The sequence below is a fragment of the Arvicola amphibius genome, chromosome 9 (assembly GCF_903992535.2).
Source record: "Arvicola amphibius chromosome 9, mArvAmp1.2, whole genome shotgun sequence".
Lineage (NCBI taxonomy): Eukaryota > Metazoa > Chordata > Mammalia > Rodentia > Cricetidae > Arvicola > Arvicola amphibius.
In genome coordinates this window covers 52,544,126-52,563,802 of record NC_052055.2, presented here as the reverse complement: position 1 = coordinate 52,563,802, position 19,677 = coordinate 52,544,126, and the positions used below count along the sequence as shown (strand labels likewise).

General features: G+C 38.6%; 1 protein-coding gene across 1 annotated transcript in view; it reads left to right on the top strand.

Moving 5' to 3' along the window:
- Adamts20 (ADAM metallopeptidase with thrombospondin type 1 motif 20) overlaps positions 1 to 19,677 on the top strand; it is a 121,122-nt gene that overhangs the window by 3,002 nt on the left and 98,443 nt on the right. Inside the window, exons 3-4 of the mRNA XM_038342994.1 lie at positions 15,159 to 15,321; positions 19,162 to 19,164. Coding sequence (XP_038198922.1) covers positions 15,159 to 15,321; positions 19,162 to 19,164 — 166 coding nt within the window. The remainder of the gene's footprint in view (positions 1 to 15,158; positions 15,322 to 19,161; positions 19,165 to 19,677) is intronic.

Genomic DNA, 19,677 nt, shown 5'->3' with positions numbered 1-19,677 from the left:
TTGATCTGGAAAATCAAATTAATACCATGAAAAATTCTCTCTCTATGGCCATTTGTTCAGATTGATACCCCAGAAGTTTTATTGACTTCATTTAGTTCATTAGTGCTCAGCTAACCTAAGATATGACTTAATGCATTTTCTTTCAATTTTTGGATCATTAATTTTTAAAACTTTTGCAAGTCTTTGTGTTTACATGTTTTTTCCCTTTTGCAATATTACTGAGCCTGGATGATTTTTTTTTTTAAATTTTATTCCTAAATGTTTTGAACCTAAGAACTAGAAGGGAGTAAAACCAGAAGGCAATAAAGATATTGCCAGGAGTTTTTCTGAATATAAGAATATCTATGTATTTATATATAGACATTTATATCTTTCTCTTCCAATGTTATGATTTTTATTTCCCATAAATGTTAATCTTAAAGATTCAAAGATTTTAGGGTAACGATTTATGTGTTTCCAAACTATATAGTTAATAGGAAGATAGAGCATATTATAAAGTATTTATTAGTAGTGTGATAAGGCTTATAAAGCTTATTAATCCATTGATAGACTGCTCCAGAATTACAATTATCAGGCTATTAACACCCATATTTAGTCCTAAACTTATTTTGCTTAGTGATACTCTTTGTGGTCTCACGGGGTTAAATGATCTAGGGTCTGCATTAAGTAAGCTGGAATATTGTTATTAGCATTGCGTGACAGGATGTAACACATAGTGTACACAAATACAACATTCCTTGTTGCGCTGATTGACGCTTTTCTCACATTGCCTAGTGGATTCCATTCTTCCAGAGACTCTGAGGGACAAACCTGTCCACCTGGATGTTAGCTTCACCATTTCTTGATAGTGCTAGAAGCAGTGAAGTCTTGTTGGTTGAAGGAAATGGTTTCCAGATTTTATAAAACTGGATGGTGTGCTTGGCTGGTACCGTATTCTGCTAGAGTAACTGATGTGGCCATGTGGATTATGTTGGGGTTTTTCCTAGGAACAAAGATCCAGTCTGACAGCTCCCCAGTGAAGACTCATTGTTGAGTTGCTTCTGTTAACTTCTAACAGTAGTCAAGGACAGAAACTGTCGATAAGTAGCAGCACTGGTTTGAATCTACCCTAAAAATAAATTAGTCTTTATCATTTTCTGAGCTTCCTCCTTACAGCACCTCTACAATCCTATGTGCCAATCTATAGCTGCATTTTTATCTATTCACTTATGATGACAACTTGTAGTTGTTGATTCTCTCCTTCCATCATGTGAATTCTGGGGGAGTCAAACTCATGTCTTCAAGCTTGGTAGCAGGTACCTTTAGCGGCTGTGCCATCCAGCCAATCCCTCACTATACATACATACATAATACATACATACATACACATACATATACATATTTACATATCTATATTTTAAGGGAAAACTTATTAGTCTTGTAGTTACTCAAACATTCCAACGATGAGGAAGCATTTCCTGTGACTTTAATTATGCTAGTGTGCATTTGTCCACATTCTTCAAGAAGCAAATGTCAAAAATGTGATTTGTTTAGGGAAAGTGCCTGTATTAGAGAAAACAAGGAGGAATTTGGAAAATCTGTGTAAACTTGAAACAAATAAAAAGTACAAGGATTTGGGGTGGGTTCATTTGGCTTGTTGGATGGTTCAAGACACTTCATTTGAGACATAGGTGGCTGGGAGAAGAATCCTACCCTTTGTCTAAATGTATCTTCCTTTCTACCTCTGTCACATTCAAGGACTGACTCAGTGTAGCACCTAGAAAATATGGGTGGGAGGTTGTGAGTGATGAAGCTCAGTTGGTAAAATGCTTGTTTTACAAGCGTGGGGGTGTAAGTTTGATCCCCAGAACCAGTATTATTTGTGTGTTTGCTTTTGAAAATGAGCCCAGGTGTGGTGGCACCTGCTTAGCCTGTGCTTAGAAGCTCTGTGTTGAGGACTCAGAAACAGGAGCTTGCTGACAGGCCGACGTCAATGGCTTGGTGAGCTCCAGGACAGTGGAGAGCCTGTTTCCAAAGCAAGGTGAAGGAATGGTGCTTGAGATATTACAGCATCTGTGGTTGTGCTTTGACCTCCATACACATGATCTCTCTCTCTCTCTCTCTCTCTCTCTCTCTCTCTCTCTCTCTCTCTCTCTCTCTCTCTCTCTATCTCTCTCTCACACACACACACACACACACACACCCCAGGATGCAACACTAAAAGGTCTCAATGAACTCTTGGTTAGTTATGTTCAGCATTGACAACGCCAGCAGCATATAGAAACACTATATGCGTAAATGCTTAATATATGGTTTCAAGTGTCCTCAAGCAAGGGATACAAACATATTCGTGAACTTTCAGGGATAGATGAGTAAAGATGAAGTAATATACGGGTATTCTGATTAATTCTTCCCTTTGATGGGGACTTAAGTATTGGTATTGTGTATGTTAATTAAAGTATGTTCATGAGCTAGATAAATCCTTTGGTTCGATAGTAAGCATAGAGCAGGCCAACTAGTTCTTGGTTGTCTCAGCCCAAAGGAGACATGGCCCTTCCTATGTTATTGGTGAGATGATGTTTCTTGACTCTTCCAAGATACAAAATGACTAGAATGTTTGGCAGAGAGTTTTCCAGAAGGAAGCAAGGAATGGCTATCAGTGATCAGCACTCTCCCACAGGCTGTCCCCCTTCTGTCCTTCAAATGCTGCGTTGCTTTCTTCTTTCATTGTATCAGTCATAGTCATCTTGTCAACAAATGTTCACAGGGCACTGTCTCTCGACTCAAAGTACAAAGTCACAGCGTGGTCTACTGTCTCTTCCTTAAGGTCCTTTGGGCTGGGCAACATGAATTAGCTGCATGTTCTCAAGTGCAGTATAACAGTGAACTATGTGGTTGTTACCCCAGCCTTAACTTCCGCACCCCCAAGAAGAGAGTATGTCTCTCTTCTTGGTAGTTGCTGATCTGCAGTTGCTCATCTTCCCTTCTGTAGAAGAACTGTAGGAGCGCTATGCTGGCAGCGAGAGGGCTTCCTTTTTCTAGGAACACCATCAGTTATGAAGGTACCAGTCTGCTCTTTGAAAGGGATGTCATTTCGGCTCCGTGGTCACATCTAAAGTGGATTGTAGGATGCTGGCTTGGTGTACTGTGTGTATGTGTGTGTGTGTGTGTGTGTGCACAGGCATGTGCATGTGTGTGTATATAATTGTTTTAGGACAGCTGACTTAAATTTAAGGTTCTTGTAGGTTACTTGACAATGAAAACAGCCAGGAACATTTTTACTTCAGGTTCATGGTTCCTTTGATAATAACTTCCCTCACCGCCTTCTGCAAATTAGTTTGACTTCTGATGATTCAAATTTTGATAATTGCTTTGTTTCCTATGTCCATTTTCAAAGCTTAAACACACTTACGTTAAATTCATGAATGCCAAGAATCTATAACATGTTGGATCCTGACCTTCAGCTCTATTAAATAGTTGGGAGAGAATGGCAATGTGTAATATAGTCTTTAGGTAAAGAACAATGGGGGGATACAACAGGTGAGAAAATCAGGTAGATTTGCCTTGATAATTGAAGAGGATCACATGTCAAAGTAAACAAGCAAAATATAATCCAGGAAACATGTAGATATCTGTGTTTTTTATTTTAAAATAATACTGTTTTATAATAGTTTGACAATATATCACAAATATATTTTGTCATATCTTTATAAAACAGCTCTTAATACTTTCATATTTAATTTCTCATTATTGTGACGATTTTAGGTTTTATATTTTCAGCAGCATTTTAGGGTGATATTGAAAGAGGTTGTAGGTCTGTCATAGACCTACAAGAATGTGACTTTTATCTTGATGGTTTTTTAGACCCCGTATTGCCTTAAAAAGAGAGACAAGTTATAGAATTTCTCTTTTCTATGTTTTCTGGGACACACAGATTGAGCCATTTGCTTCTTGGGTAGATTGGCTCTACCCGAGAATCTGATGGAGTAGGTCTTGGTGTAGGGTTACCAGCCATGAATTTCCTGTTCATCACCTCCCGTCTCGCTTACATTAGAAATCTGGAGCTGGAACACAGAAGGGGGAAGGTAACGAATGTTGGCGGAGGAGAGGGGGCTCACCTTTAAGGAACCGTACATCACTGAATTTCTGCTCTATGCTTCTGGAGTCAGTTCTTATGTCTTCCTCATCAGTGATTCACCCACTTATGCAGTGTATTTCTATATGTGGGTGTCCAGCATTTAATCCAGCAGATTACGAAGACTCTCTGAGGTTAGCTTGTGGTCTTCCGGTTTACAGCATTTACACTTTGCTCATGGTAGAAGAGTGTCTAGAGCATTGGTGTTTTAGCAAAATAGTTTTGTTCTGCCTTAAGCATTTTCTATTTCGTAGTAACCACTGAACTTTTATATATGAATATCATTTGAACACACACAAATTTTCTTGTGAAAGTGGGTGAGTAAAACTATTTATGACTTTATTACAGATAACAGAACTGAGTGAGAGATCTGAGATAACTTGGCTAAGTTTCCATAAGTGCCAAATCATGACTCATGCCTGTGAGTTCTTATAGAAAATCACTATAGACTTTGTGATTAGAGATTGAAAAACTTTTTTATTCAGCAACTCCATATTTTCCAGCGTTGTTCTCCAGTGGCCAGGCTTAGCGTGGTGAACTGCGCATATTCTGGGAAAAGAATTCAGTGGGTTTGTCTTCGGTGTTTGTTTTTGCTCTTTATGAAATCCAAAGGCTCATTATTGGTTGTAGTAACAGTATGTGTGTTGGCCATGTATATTGAAACCTGTGTGAATGAATACCACAGTACTGAGATAGCATTCTGGGAGTACAATTGCACAAAATTCTCTAAGCACATAAAAATTATGTTCAGTGGAACAAATTGAAGCCAGTTTTATGATCACTAAATAAATTGGAAAATAGTTGGTCACTATTCTAAGTAACCAGGAAACTCCTGCCCAAGTGAAAGCTGGGTTTGAAGCGTTTGCTCGTCAGTGAAATAAACTGCAATCATTTGCTTCCTTCTGAGTCAGTCCGCAGCATTCATCTGCAGATAGGCAGGGTGCTAAAAATATGGATGAGCTAAATGTGGTTCTATGAACCACCTGTTTTGTCAAGTCCTCAAATTCCTTACCAGATTCCTTTCCAAGTTCCTTTTTAATTTGAATTAATAGTTTTCCTGGGAACCTCTTGGCATAATCCTAATAATTTTTATAATTTGAGCAGGAGGTCCCTTCCATAGGGATGAGATGAAGAAAAATTAGTGGAAGTGACAATTGCTCATTGATAAATAAAAAGGGGAATCAGTTTCGAAAATAAATTATCTACAGAGATTTGGAGCTTGGTATTTTAAATACATAGATTCTGAGGAAACCCTACCCATGGCAGGGTGCTGTTCCTGGTGAGCTAGTCTAGTCCAGCTACAGCTGAGGGGACTGTGACAGAACTGTTTCTTCTTCTGTGGGAGCACAGGCCAGACCCTGTGAACTTTATTGAAACATTGAAATAGAAGTTCCTTGTGTCAGTTTTGATCAAGAGAAAAGCAAAAAGCAAAAATTTCCTGGGAACAGCATGCCGTCCACAGCGGTGTCATAGGTGTGTTTTAGCTAAGCAGAGGATAGCTCATGTCTATTTGCATCTTTCCCCCAAGATACTATCATATTTCTCCTCCTCAGCAGACTTTTTTTAAAAGGCAGAAAAGGATTTTCCGTGGACCCGTGTGCTCAGATTTCAAAAACAATTTCTTTGTTGCCTCTTATAGTACGGACAGAATTAGTTTTCTGGGAAGGTTGGAAATGCTAGAGTCTGGATGTATAATGAAAACTAAGTGATTTATGGGTAGACTCAAAATTCCTATTGGTAGAGTTTGTTAATAAAATTGCAAGAGGCCATAAAAAGTGTTCAATGAATGAAAAAAATTTAAAGCTTTGTCTTTTCTTAAGATGTCATAATCTCAGTGTTTTGTAGTCAGCAAAATTAAGTGAGTTTCACGTATTTTTACTTTACCTATGTTGGGTATTGAACTCCTGTCCTTATGTAGGCTAAGCATGTATTTCATTATTGAGCCGTATCTGTAGCCCCTAATTTTTAGGTCATTAAAAGTGTTGTTTGTTGTATTAGCACAGTACCCAAGGGAACCTAAACATTGGACTTGTTCCATAAAAGAAAACTATGTGAAGATAAGTCAGAGAAGTCCCCACACTTACCATTATTCATGAGCGTTCAGTAAAGAGGTGAGCAAATCATTACAGGGCAACACAGGATGGTCACAAGTTCATCCCTGTGGCCACGCAGTGCCTGCTGCTCCTGGCAGTGTCTTAGATGATGGAAAGATGGGAGTGAAGAAGCTGACGGAGTCACAGTGACCTGATCATAATTACAGTAAAGAGGGCTTCGTGCTTACAATTGCTGTGATCATTTCAATGACATCTATGATTACTGCATTAAAACGATGGCTCAGAATATTCAATTAACATTTACAATGGAATTTAGAACAGTTTTTCAAGTTGCTCCTGAATGATTTTTAGGATAGCTAGAGTTAAGAGGTTGAAATAAAGTGTCACCAAAACTATACTTGTCACAGTGTCTATGGCTCAGTAATTCACTGATGGGTTGTTCATCACAGAGATGCACTTTGCTCTGTAGGGCATGTAAGCTTTCGAATGTATGTGAAGGTATATTTGTGTATTCTGGGCAGTGACGAGGAGTGAGCTGGCCTCTCCAAACCATCTCCAGTTCCTAACTCTATTAGCACAGCATCAGCCTCGATTCTCTGTCTCTTGAACCTTTGAGCTCTTTCCCAGATCCTCAAGCTTTTAACTTCCTTTTTGAGATGCTGCAGCCTGATTAACTATGGGTACCTTATCGTCCTTCCAGCTTCAGTCTGTCTGTCTCTACCTGGAATTTCTCTTTACTCCTCACCTGCTGTTCTCTATGCTTGTATTATATTAGCCTCTTCTCCATTCTGGGGTGGGGATGGAGGATTTACTGTATTCTTTCAGGTTTTGCTACTTAACATTTTTACTTCTTGAAAGTTTCCTATGGGAACACTGTATTGACATAACACCCCACTGTTTCCTCTAGCTCATTGCATGACTCCCCCTCTTTGTCTCAAATTCATGACCTCCTCTTCTTTATTCTTACTACATATATATGTGACAAGAACAATTGTTATATTATTAGATATGTATCTCCTACTGAGTCAATTTAATGTTGCCTGTATGTACATGTGTTTAGGCTCCTCCCCGGAGGGAACTGTTTCTCCCTCTCTCATTGATCGTCCATCACTCTTCATCTAGTGCTAGGGCCTTGTAAGATTTCCCTGAATTCATCCTGACAAGTCTCTCGGTGTTTTCTTTATGCAGGTCTTGTTTAGGGGATCATTTGTTGCAATGTGTGGCCTCCCTATCCTGTCTAAAACAAGTATTTCTCAGCAGTCATCCTGATCCTCTGGCTCTTATGATCTTTCTGCTCTCTTTTTCTACCAAGTTCCTTGAGCCCTACTAGGGGTTTACTCCACTAAAGACTAACTTACTATATTTTTACCGACTGTATTTTTTTAAATCTTTAGTCCCTAAAACTACCTGACTCATAGTAGGTGTATACGAAATACCTTTTGACTATTTTATAGAATTTATCAAATTGGACAGATTAAGGCATGAATTGTGGAGCCAGGCTACTTGAAGACACTGTCTTGATCTTGTCACGTGGTATGAGACTTGTATAAATTACTGTGTTGTTTACAGTTTTCATTGTTGGAAAATAAATACCTGGCACAAAATCTACTTAAGGAAGCAAAGCTTCCTTCTGTCTTTCAGTTTAAGGGAATACAGTCCCCATAACAGGGAAGGCAATGAGGCAGGAGACAACTACTGGTCATATTGTTTTGCACCTAGGAAGAAGAGAGTAGACAGGAATCGAGGCTGGGCTATAGTCCCTCCAAGTCTGTCCCTAATGACTCACTTCCTTCAGCAAGTCTCTCTCTCCTAAAGGTTCTACGAACTTCCAGTTTGGGACCAAGTGTTCAAACATACAAGTTATAGGGGGACATTTTGCAATCAAACTATAACACTTCACTCCTTGTCCAGTAGGATCATAGCTATCTCAAGATCCAAAATGTATATACCTGAACTTCAAAACTACACACAGTCTTTAACACTCCCAATACTGTTCAAAAGTCCAAAATCTCTTCTGAGACTCAAAGGAACCTCTTTTCTGTATCCCTTCAAAATGAAAAATTAGAAGTTATATACTTTCAATATACATTATGGTAAAAGAAGCATTCTAATTAGCAAGTGGACCAAAGAAGACCAAATACTACAGGGCAAACACCAAATACTACAGCTCCATGTTCAGCATCTATGGCTTGTGGTGGAATCATCTGGGCTCCAAAGAGCTTAGGTATCCCCATCACTTCAGCCTGCTACATGCAGACACATAGCCTCTCTTTTTGAATTGGCTTCACCCAAGCCTTTAACCTTCATTAGCAGATGTTCCATGATCTTGGTATCTTTTATGTCCTCGGGCTCAAATACAACTTAGATTTAACCTTCATAACTTCATATCATGGTCTCTAAGGGCTTCTGTGCAGGAGGGACTCAAACCCTGACATATTTTGCCTGGTCTCAGTGGCCTTCAGGACCTTGGCACATGACTGTTTGACTCCTTTACTCCCGAATCTTTCATACCTGTAGAACCAGTACCATATGGACCATTCTGCCAAGTTCTTGTAGCCAGGTTGAGATGTAGACTGAACCTTGGTTCACAGTTGGATTAGCTCATGCACTGGTCCCTGAAAACTCTTCCCTAGTTGGTTTTGCAAAAGGGAACCCCTTCTGTGGCTCCTTCAGTTCAGGCTTTCTTTCCTGCGAAGGCTTCTTCTGGCCCTAATGACTTTAACAATCACAGCTACTTTCTCAGCACCACCTTATCTACAGCTTTATCTTTGTTCCCTTCCCCACAAAACTGCATATTTTCACTGCTTTCTCTCACACGTGTTGCTCTCTCACTCTGTAGACCTGAATATGTGCAATAACCATGACGCAGCCCGGATTCTATCCAGGCCAGAGATTTGCTTCACAAAATACATTGGTCCTTTAGTGTCAAATTCAGCTTAACTCAGGACTTTGGCTGAATTCATCCAGATTCTTTGTGAGACTATATCATGAATGATTTTCATCCCCGTTCTCAATAGTGTCCTCAGTCCTCCCTTGAGTATCATGAGCCAGGCCTCTCCTGATCCCATTCCCACCAACATTGTGAAATTCTGACCTCTTACCAGGATGGTCATTAATCTCTGTTTATGGAATTTTAGGGATTTTATTTACAGAAGTTTCAGTTTTTCTAATTTACCACAAACCCCATTGTGAGGCCTCACAACCTCATGATCAGCAGTGACATATCATAGCAATCACCCCATTTCTCTGTAGCTGGATTTTTCTTTGGGCCACCAGTTCACAAATAATGACACAGAGACTTCTTATTAATTATGAATGCTCAGCCTTAGCTTTGACTTGTCCCACTAGCTCTTATAACTTAAATTAACCCATTTGTTTTAATCTATGTTCTGTCACATGGCTTGTTACTTCATCTCTGCATGATTCTCTGGCGACGTTGCCTTCTTCTTCCCAGAGTTCTCTGTCTCCCCAAGTCCTGCCTATATCTCCTGCTTAACTGTTGACCATTCAGCTTTTTATTACACCAATCACAGCAATGTATTTTCACACACATACAAATATTCCACAACAGTTACCTCTTTTTGTCTAAATAAAAAGGAAATGTTTTAACTCTAACATGGTAAAACTATATACTATTAGAACAATTATCAAATAAGCATTACACTCACAATGTTTAGTCCATTTGTATTTAGCAAATCTGGAGAAAATTTCCTATTATCTATCTTATTTTTATGAATTTAAAGTTTTATACCTGAATCATCTTTTATCATAACTTGTGTTACCATCGTAAATCTATCTTTTAAACCTCAATACATTTTTAGATAAACAACTTAAACTTTTATGTTTCTTAACCTTCTAAACTTTATACCACTTTTCTGAGATTTTTTTTTAAATTTTGTAACAAGGAAAACTGTAACTATAGCTATCTAGTTTTTAACCCAATCAAAGACCTGAGAAGGATATAATATTACCTGATTAAACAGGAAGCAAAGAGCAAGCAACTTCCAAAGATAAGAAATTACAAAGACATGTGGGTGCCTGGACAGTCACCCCAGGTTCTTCTGTAATATTGGGGCATCCATTTTAGGCTTATGGGCCTAGAATATCTGAAAGGCTTTTCTGTGAAGTAGGAATTTCTGTGAAGGACTGTCTTACCTTGTCTTGGCAAAGTTTGACGGAAGCTTTTTTTGTGTCTTGCTTATCCAATTTGGACAGCATATTGTTAGCAGATAAAGCAAGAGTAGTTTCTTTCCCAAATGTCTACCTTTAGGCAAGAAATGCCAAATGGAGGTTCTTCAATACCCATCATCTTTTTATTGAAGTAAATTGGTGCCGCTAGGAGCAGACATGTCTCACTGTAAAGGGAAGCCTTAGGTTATTGAACATCCTAAATTCTGTAGGTCTCTGAAGTGTTTGGAGATTGTCTATATGTCTAAAATATATTGTGTTTAACCTTGAAAACATACAGCCGGGCGGTGGTGGCGCACGCCTTTAATCCCAGCACTCGGGAGGCAGAGGCAGGCGGATCTCTGTGAGTTCGAGGCCAGCCTGGTCTACAAGAGCTAGTTCCAGGCCAGGCTCTAAAAAAGCTGCAGAGAAACCCTGTCTTGAAAAACCAAAAAAAAAAAAAAGGAAAAACAAACCTTGAAAACATACATAACTACAAGTTTGATTATTATAAATGAGTAATTGTTGACCTGCATTTCTTAAGTATATATTATATTTTTAAAATGAGTTGCAATAAAATACAATACCTTAAGCAAAATTAGAAACATTTATACAGTATAACAAAATAACCTTAAATTTGTATCAATATATAAAAATCAATACCATTGTAAAGTATTTTAAAATAGTGGTTGTTCAAAAGTAGACTCAATCTACCCATCCCCCTTTTTCTTTCAGAATGAGATCCCTGAATCTAATGTCCTTTGTTTAGTTTTTCTCTGACCATTACCAATAACAACTTGTAACCAACCCCCCTAAATGTTAACAAACATCCATAACCCACTGAATGACCAAAAACCACACACCCCACCTCTTGTGAATGCGGCCATCTGTTCTCTACGCTGCTGTCTGTTGTTTGGGGACAATGACATCTTTCGGGAACCCTGAGGGAAAAAAATGGGATAATGATTAATTCCTGGGGAAGCTAACAGTATCATTTGTTGTACAGTCTCTGTGAGATGGGTAAGTGTGGAGATTATTTGTAGTCTTGACTAGATAGTTTGTGAAGCTGGACCATCTCAGCTAGCAGCTTTGAGGTTGTTCTGGATGGAGCATTTTGAGGAAACTGTGGCAGAGGCATTCTGAGAGGCTAGATCACCTGCGATACTTGTCTTCAATGATGTTTGGTCCTTTTATTTCTCTTCTATATTTGCATTGATACAAGTATGGAATGTGCTGTGTGCACAAATCAGGTAAAGATGATTTTTTGTTCTATGTTTGAGCAGGCAAAAGGCATCTGTCAACTTTATAAGTCCCTTTGGACTGTATACCCAAACTTCTATCCATGTCATATGAAAAGATGGCATGTAATAATAAGTTATGAGAACTCTGTAGTCAACAAGATTTATTATGTCTCGTTCAGCCTCAGAGCTGTTCCCATATAAAGGGATCAACATATATATCACTTGTCTTGTAGTCTTTCTTGACTTTTTCCCTCATGTCTGCAGCCAAGATCCTCAGGAGGTCTCCCTTGATCAAATCTGATCTTTATTAATTTTGAAGGGAATTATAACTTTTTTTGAGGTATAAACCTCTACCCTAACACAATATATTTTCTGACTTCCATTTTGAAGTTAAACCATTCTGAAAATATATATGTTTGTTTAATTTAGCAGGTCCATAATTAAGTGTCTCTCAGCAACTATTGCTTTTTGTACATTAGCATTAAAAAAATTTAAAGTCAACAAAGCACCATGCAGGATCTTTGTATTTCCTGTGTATTTCCCATCTCTACATGGCTTATTCTTTTTATATTACTTTAGTTCTTTTTTAAAGATGATACTTCATTATTTTTAAACTGTTACACTTTCTATGACTCTTTATACCCCCTTTCTTTTCTTTCTTTAGCATCTAAACACATTTTTGAACATTCTATATCTGTTCAGAGATTTTCTTATTCTTGACATGACTTTATTAAATGCCTGCAATTGTGCACTTACAACATTCTCTGAAGTGTGAGCCAAACCTTAGACTACTAAGTGGCTGCTGCTTGGGTCTGGTGGCTAGCTCTGCCTTTTCCATTCCCCGATGGTCTAGTTTTGTGTCAACGATACTGTCCCACCTCTGGGAATTTGTTATGCTAGTAGCAGGCACTTTTACCTAGCATGCCAGCTGCTCATAACTTTGCTACAAAGCGGGGCCTCTTAAAAGAGCCATGCCTGTCTATGCTGAGAGCAATGAACTCCATGTTCAGTGCCCCAGTTTGGTATCATTTGTAGTCAGATTTTGCTTTGGACTGCCAACTCACAAATAATAGCAGAGAGACTTATTATTAATTATAAAAGCACAGCCTTAGCTTTGGTTTGTCCCACTAACTCCTATAATTTAAATTAACCCATTTATTTTAATCTGTGTTCAGTCACGTGGCTCGTTACCTAATCTCTCATATTGCTCATGCTGCTTCCTCCACATCTGACTAGACAGTTGGCCTTCTTCTTTCCAGAATTCTCTCTGTCTCCTGAAGTCCTGCCTATACCTCGTGCCTAGCTGCTGACACTTACCTTCTTATGACACCGATCACAGCAAGGCATTTTCACACAGTGTACAAATATTCCACATTGATCATTACTGACTTTCTTATTACTTTTCTCATTGCTCTGGTTGGAAAACAAAAAGAAGGAAGGGTTCATTTGGACTGTCAGGTATTTCCAACCAGAGCAATGCGAAAAGTAATAAGAAAGTCAGTGATCCACCTTCTCCATTGAAGCTGCGCCTCCTAGAGAGTGCTACCAGCTTGAAGCCAAGTATTCAATGTTCAGTGTTTACCCCTCTCTTGCGTGTGTGTGTGTGTGTGTGTGTGTGTGTGTGTAGGGATACTGTGCATTCCACAGTGTGCATGTAGAAGTTAGAGAACTTCTTTCAGGAGTCAGTTTTTTTTCCACCATATGTATTCTAGGGATGGAGCTCAGGTCTTCAGCTTTGCTGACAAGTGCCTTCACCTACCGAGTCAAACCACAATAGCTGTGCGACTTCCTGCTCCTCATTCATCTTACCCAGAAAGTAGACAATAGCCTTTTACTTCAAATATCTGTTAAATGATTGAAATGGATTTCACGTGAATGCGCAGATATGAATGGCTTCTGGCTTCTATGTTGGAGTTAGCTATGATGTTTGTGAGTAATGCCTGTATGTGTGCTTTTTTGCTTTATCTGACCATGGAGAGGAATCTCTCTTTATACGTTGACCACTGTTTGAGAGATTATTTCCATGTTTGACCAACCAGCAATGTAAGACCCTATTTCGTACTCTAATGGCCAGAATATTGCCTTTAATTGTGGTGTCCCCTTAGCTGTTCAATGATATCATTCATTCTTTTAATGTTTTGATTCATCAGTGAAACCCTTCTAGAATCACATTATTCTTTTTGAGACATGGTCTTTTATTGGAACTACAGTGTACCAATTTTTCTAGGCAGGTTGGTCAGCAAACCCCAGAGATCTTCCTGCCTCTGTCTCCCTAGAACTGGGATCATAGGCATGCATCACTGTGCCCGACTTCTTGCCTGGTTGCTGGGAATGCAGCTAGGTCTCCATGTTTGCATAACAAATACTTTACTAATTATACCATCTTCCTAGCCCCTATCTTTTATATTTCTTTAATACATCATAAAATTTCCCTATTTTAAAGTTATAACAAAGTTCTCTCAATTTCTATTCCAGTGTTTTTATGGTATTATTTTTTGGAGATTACACTATTAGTTCTTTGGTATTTATTCTGTGTGATGGATTTTTTTCTAGTTGTCTGTGTACTTGATGCAATACCACTAATTAAATACTTTGTCTTTACCATTGATTTAACATGTTTTATGCATGTGAAGGAATGTCCTGTATGACTTAGAATGTGGGGACTGGAACATAGTAAATATTTCTCTGCTTAGGAAGGTCAAGGTATTAGATTCAATCATGGATACAGTAGTTAATTTTGGTATAATTAATTTGATTTTGGTCATATTGTGGGACTTGAACCATCATCAAATTGTGGCAATGGGTTTGATGTAAGATAGGAGAGAAAGTTTCATCCCTGAGTTCTACAAGTTCTTAGTTGTTTTCTTCAACAATCTGGAAATATGTTGGCCATTTACTGAAGAATGGATCATTGCAGAAACAACTTTTCTGGACAAAACCAAACGGTGGCTTTAGACACGTTAGAGTTGGGAATGTGAGTCAAGAACACAGGCCAATAGCAAGTTTGTTGTTGAATTCTAGAGTTCAAAAAGTAGGTTGCTCTTGGTAAAACCTCTTCCTCATCTTTCATTTCTCATAAGCAGATTCCGAGTTCCCAGCTCCAGACCCATCTTACCCAGTCTGACCTTCATCTACTGCTAACAGTCTTCTTTCCACCCATTGCCTTCCATGGACCGAACCAAGCAGTTGTAACATTTATAGAGAATTCTAGATCTTCTTTGTTTTGAGAGCTTTGCCAGTGCTTCTCTTTAATAACTGGAATACCCACTGCCTACGCTAAATTGGGATAGTATGTAGTCTTGTGACTTCGTTCAGAAGAGGGGAAAGAAGCATGAACCACAGAGAGGAAACTTGTGTCCAGTTGATAGCATTTAGTAAAGGGGCTCTGCTGTTTTATCCCTGTGAGCTCATTCTACTTGACTGTCATAGTGGGGATGGAGCTTAGGGACACATGTACCAGGCAAGCACTGTATCTCTCTGCGCTAGGGCCTCAGCCCTGTGTACTGTTTGATCTGGTAGTACAATGGGAATTCATTACACAGTCACTCTTGGGAAAAGTTAATGTTACTTTCTCCATTCCAGATGGGAACATTCAAGGCACACGATGGCGAATATTTCCTAGAACCAGTCATGGAGGCAGATGGGAGTGAACATGAAGATGACCATAACAAGCCCCACCTGATATACAGACAGGAACTAAAGAGGAGCTCCTCCACACAGTCCCATGGGCCTTGTGAAGTTTCAGGTAAACTTTAGCTGAAGTTTCAGCTAAACTAATGCTACCTTAAATTTTTACTGGTTCTCATCTACGTTTTTAGTTGATAAAATGGAATGCACCACCCATTACACGTGAAGAGTATATACATTGTGGGATGGTTTCTGTGATAAACAAATCTACTCATCAATTTTGAGAATATGATCCACTTTTATGAAAATTGTCTCTCTGGCACAGTAGCGCCTCCTAGTTTATTATTGATACAGATGAAGTACCTTGACTAACATCTCTCCACGTCATCCTTCCTGCTTCTCATGGCTACCACACTACTTTTTAGTTGTGCAAGTTCAACTCTTAAATTCACATGCACATGAGATATGACATTTCTTAAATGATATTGTCAAAAGCATTTTACTGTAAGAATCCATTAGAAATCACCCATTTCATATATTTTTGTAGTAAATTAAAACCCCAAATATGCATTCACTTTATAGAATTTATAGTGAACAACCATAGGCAGTTTTAATTTCAATATACTATTCACAGAATGGTGATTCAGTTTTTTCTCGTGGAATCTTAAAGCCAGTGCAAACCTTGTCCCACCTTATGTGTCTCTGACACTCTTCCGTGGAAACATGCCATTTGCGGGCTTCTATAGCACCATTTGGTTTGACCTGCTTCTCAGAGGCATCTTTTTTGGTGGATATGACAGCAGTTCTTCCATTTTGATGCTGTTTGAGTGTGTCATGACACCATATCCATTTTCCCAGTAACATTTTGGGCCATTTTCAGGTTTTTGATATGAGAAACAATGCTTTTCCCATCCTTTTTTGTCTGGGAGTTTCTCCAGGAGGTACACACAGATGCTAGGTAATCACATATTCTTTTACAAATCTGGTTGCAGATCCAGCGATATGTTAGAGTTGATTTTCATCCTCCTTTTCTTATAAAACCCTGACTACTAAATATCTATAATCTATTAGGATGGAGGAGTCATGGATTTCTATGCACGACAAATCTATTGTTGGTAAAATATTTTGCTTGCTTTTTGTGCAAAGTTAGGTTTGGGCCTACATATATGTGTGTATCCTCATTATTCACATAATGAAATACCTGTAGTTATCATCAAAGAACAGTGCCAAGGCCAAAGAGTGCGATTAGGAAGGATTTCTTTGACACCGTAGGTGTCTATACACTCTAGTTCTAAATGCTGTGATGCTGTCCATGGTGGGATGTGAGGATATGCAGGCCTTTGAAGGTTTTCTCTGGGAGATTATTCTTATTTAACCTTTGCTGTTAGGAGACTGCCATTTGGAGTGGCTCTCACTGCGATCAAGGCTATACTTTAAATCTACTGGCATAAGAAATATTTCCTTTGCTTCCAACATGCGCATAATGGCTTCAAAGAGAACACAAATGTGTGTGCAGCTTCACAATGGGACGCTACGGAGGGCAGCTCTCGCCAGATCAGATGGGCTATTCAGGAGCAGCTTGTTTAACGATTGTGTGGCTTTGTAAGACAGAAACTCCCAAGTGGCATTCTGAATGCATGATGTGTCACACAGTGATGTGCAGGTCTTCACATTCATGCCCAGCATTCATCATTAGCAGGAAAATGCTCCAAGAAAGCTAGGTTCTTTGGTTTAAAAGATTTTCATACTAAAGACATATGATAAAAATTACAAATGAAAAGCAACCGGAAAACTGGAATTTAGGGTTTTTCTTAAATTAATTACAATATATGTTCCTACACAATATTTATCAAACATAAATGTAGTATCTATTCTCATGAATAGATTCCTCCAATTTTAGTTCCAATTAACATGTGTATTTTTGGCTATTAACGAAGACAATCATCTACTGACCTAAAATATTAGCTACTAATTATGACTTTATTAGTAAAAGTGAAGAGTTGTGAATATAATTAGTGAAATATTATACAAGGTGTTTTTCCCCCATTATTGTTCAGAACCTTTTAGTAACCCTTTCCTATCCCAACAACTGAATCTTCAAGAAAACTCCTTAAGGAGGTGAAAGCTAAAGGTTTAGTACATGAGTCATCATAATTAAACAAAATTAACTTCTTTTCTGAATGATTTTAATTCAGCTCTGGTCTTGATGAATTAGATTAAATTGTTTCCAGGGTCAGAGGTCACTGTGCACACTGAGACTGTATAAATGAAATGTTTTGGCTAACCCCAGCCATGGTAGATACCAGAAGCTCATGGATAGATAAGGTGTAGGCATAATCCTGTTGATACAGGGAGGCTATCTGGAAAGAAACATGTATGAGTATTCATCAAACAAATCAAACCACATCAAACCACAAATGCCACCAGCAAAATGAAATAAATAAAATACAACGGGGAAAGAAAGCTGGGAGTGTTCGCCGAAATGAAAGGAACTCTGGAGCTCTTTGGGACCTCTGTTACTGTTCTCCTAAGTGGGCAGATGGGATCCTGTGAGCCTTACTCAAGCTCCTTGTTGCCCAGTCTTCTCTGTGTCATGGAGTACACCCACACAGCGTTAGTTGAGAGTACACACACACAGCGTTCGTTGAGAGTACACCCACACAGCGTTCGTTGAGAGTACACACACACAGCGTTCGTTGAGAGTACACACACACAGCGTTCGTTGAGAGTACACACACACAGCGTTCGTTGAGAGCAAGAGGACGAGAACACCTGTGGCTTTAAATTGAGAGTCACATGGCTTTAAAGTGAGATTTTCTAAATTCGTATACTTCATTGAGTCCCTTAGCATTACACCAGCGATAAGAATTGGTTAGAGCTGCACTGTGGATTGGAAGGAAGATTTGTTTTCTGGAAATCCTGATGTGTGTGAAGAGTAGCCCACTCGCTGGAATGGTGCTTGCCCATTCTGGCTAGTCTATCCAGCCAGCTTGACCCCTTGATCCAGTGATCCTATTGAGCATGAGGCTTTGGTCTCTACTAAGTTGACTTCTCTTGTTTGTGGCTGGGAATCCTGGAATCTTCAGGCCCATGCAGACTTCTTTTGGCTCATGATCAGATCTCCTGAGCAAGAGGAATTCTGGCTAAGAAGCCTTTGAAATTCTTGACACACCTGCTCGTCTCTTCTGTTGCATTTAGAACATTTTTCAGTCTTTGCTTTAGATCCAACTGTTTCCTGTTATGATGTTTGTATTCAGTTATTCACTTAGCAACTAGGTAGACCCAAGTATTTTCCTTTCTTAGATCCATTTGCCTTCTTAGAGAGCTCTCTCCTCTGCTGCCTTCATTTCCTTTGTCCTGCTCTAGACTTAGTTATCCTTCAAAGATTTTTACTTCAGATATTTTTCTTCTACATCAACATATTATGTTTTCTCAAATTAAAAAAATTGCAACACTTCACTCTAACTACGAGCCAGTTAAATATATATCTAGGTCCTCTTGATATATAGAGATAAAATGATAGTGGATCTTAATTTGGGGCTCTCATACTAATTACGAGTTATAGAGACTTAGTTTATTGCAAATTGATATCCAATTCTTTTATAACTTATGTCTATTTGTTCTCTTGTGGTTATGGTACAAGCCATAATTTTTTTTAAGTTTAAGATGGGAGATTTAGAATCCAAGATAATAGAATATCTTACAAGTTAGTATAAGATCTACCTTGAATTATTTCTAAGCATGCAGTATGCCTTTATTATCTCACCTCTCAGCTTTAAATTTTATATTCTCTCTTCTATAAAACAAAATGATATATTGTATTTCATTTTTCATATTCTTTCTATAACAGTTATGCTGGGTAAATGGTTGAGGAACTTTAGTATCGAAGTAAGTTTTCTATCAAAGATACTCTGAAGCCTAATAGGAGATGTACTCAGCCTGGATATATTGGTCATAGAAAGTCTGTTTGAGATAATAATACATTATCTAAGTCAAATAGTCTGGGGAAGAGAGAGAGGGTGGAACATCTTTTATAAGGAAGCAGAAGTGTGTGCACACTATAGCTGAGAAAGTGCTTGGACCATTTAGGTTGCTAAGGTAATTAATAGGAAATATGGACCCTCAGATGGTACTGTGACACAGTTCTGCAAGGTAAGTAAGAGCAAGCTCATTGAAACAAACGCCTGTAAAAACCTTATTAAAAGATTTCATTTCAATACCAACCCACTGTTTTGGAATTGAAAGTCAGTTTCCTGGTTAGTTCAACAAGGAATAAGAAATAGTTTCTAAGAACTTAGTCTGGTCTGACTTGACCTTTACCAATTTCTTATATTGAAGGTAGTTGTCTTAGTTACATTTTCATTTTTGTTGAAAGCACTATGACCCCCAGGTAACATATGGAAGAAATAATTTACTGGGGCTTCTAGTTTCAGAGGGTGAGTCCATCACTATCATGGTGGGGAGCATGACACTA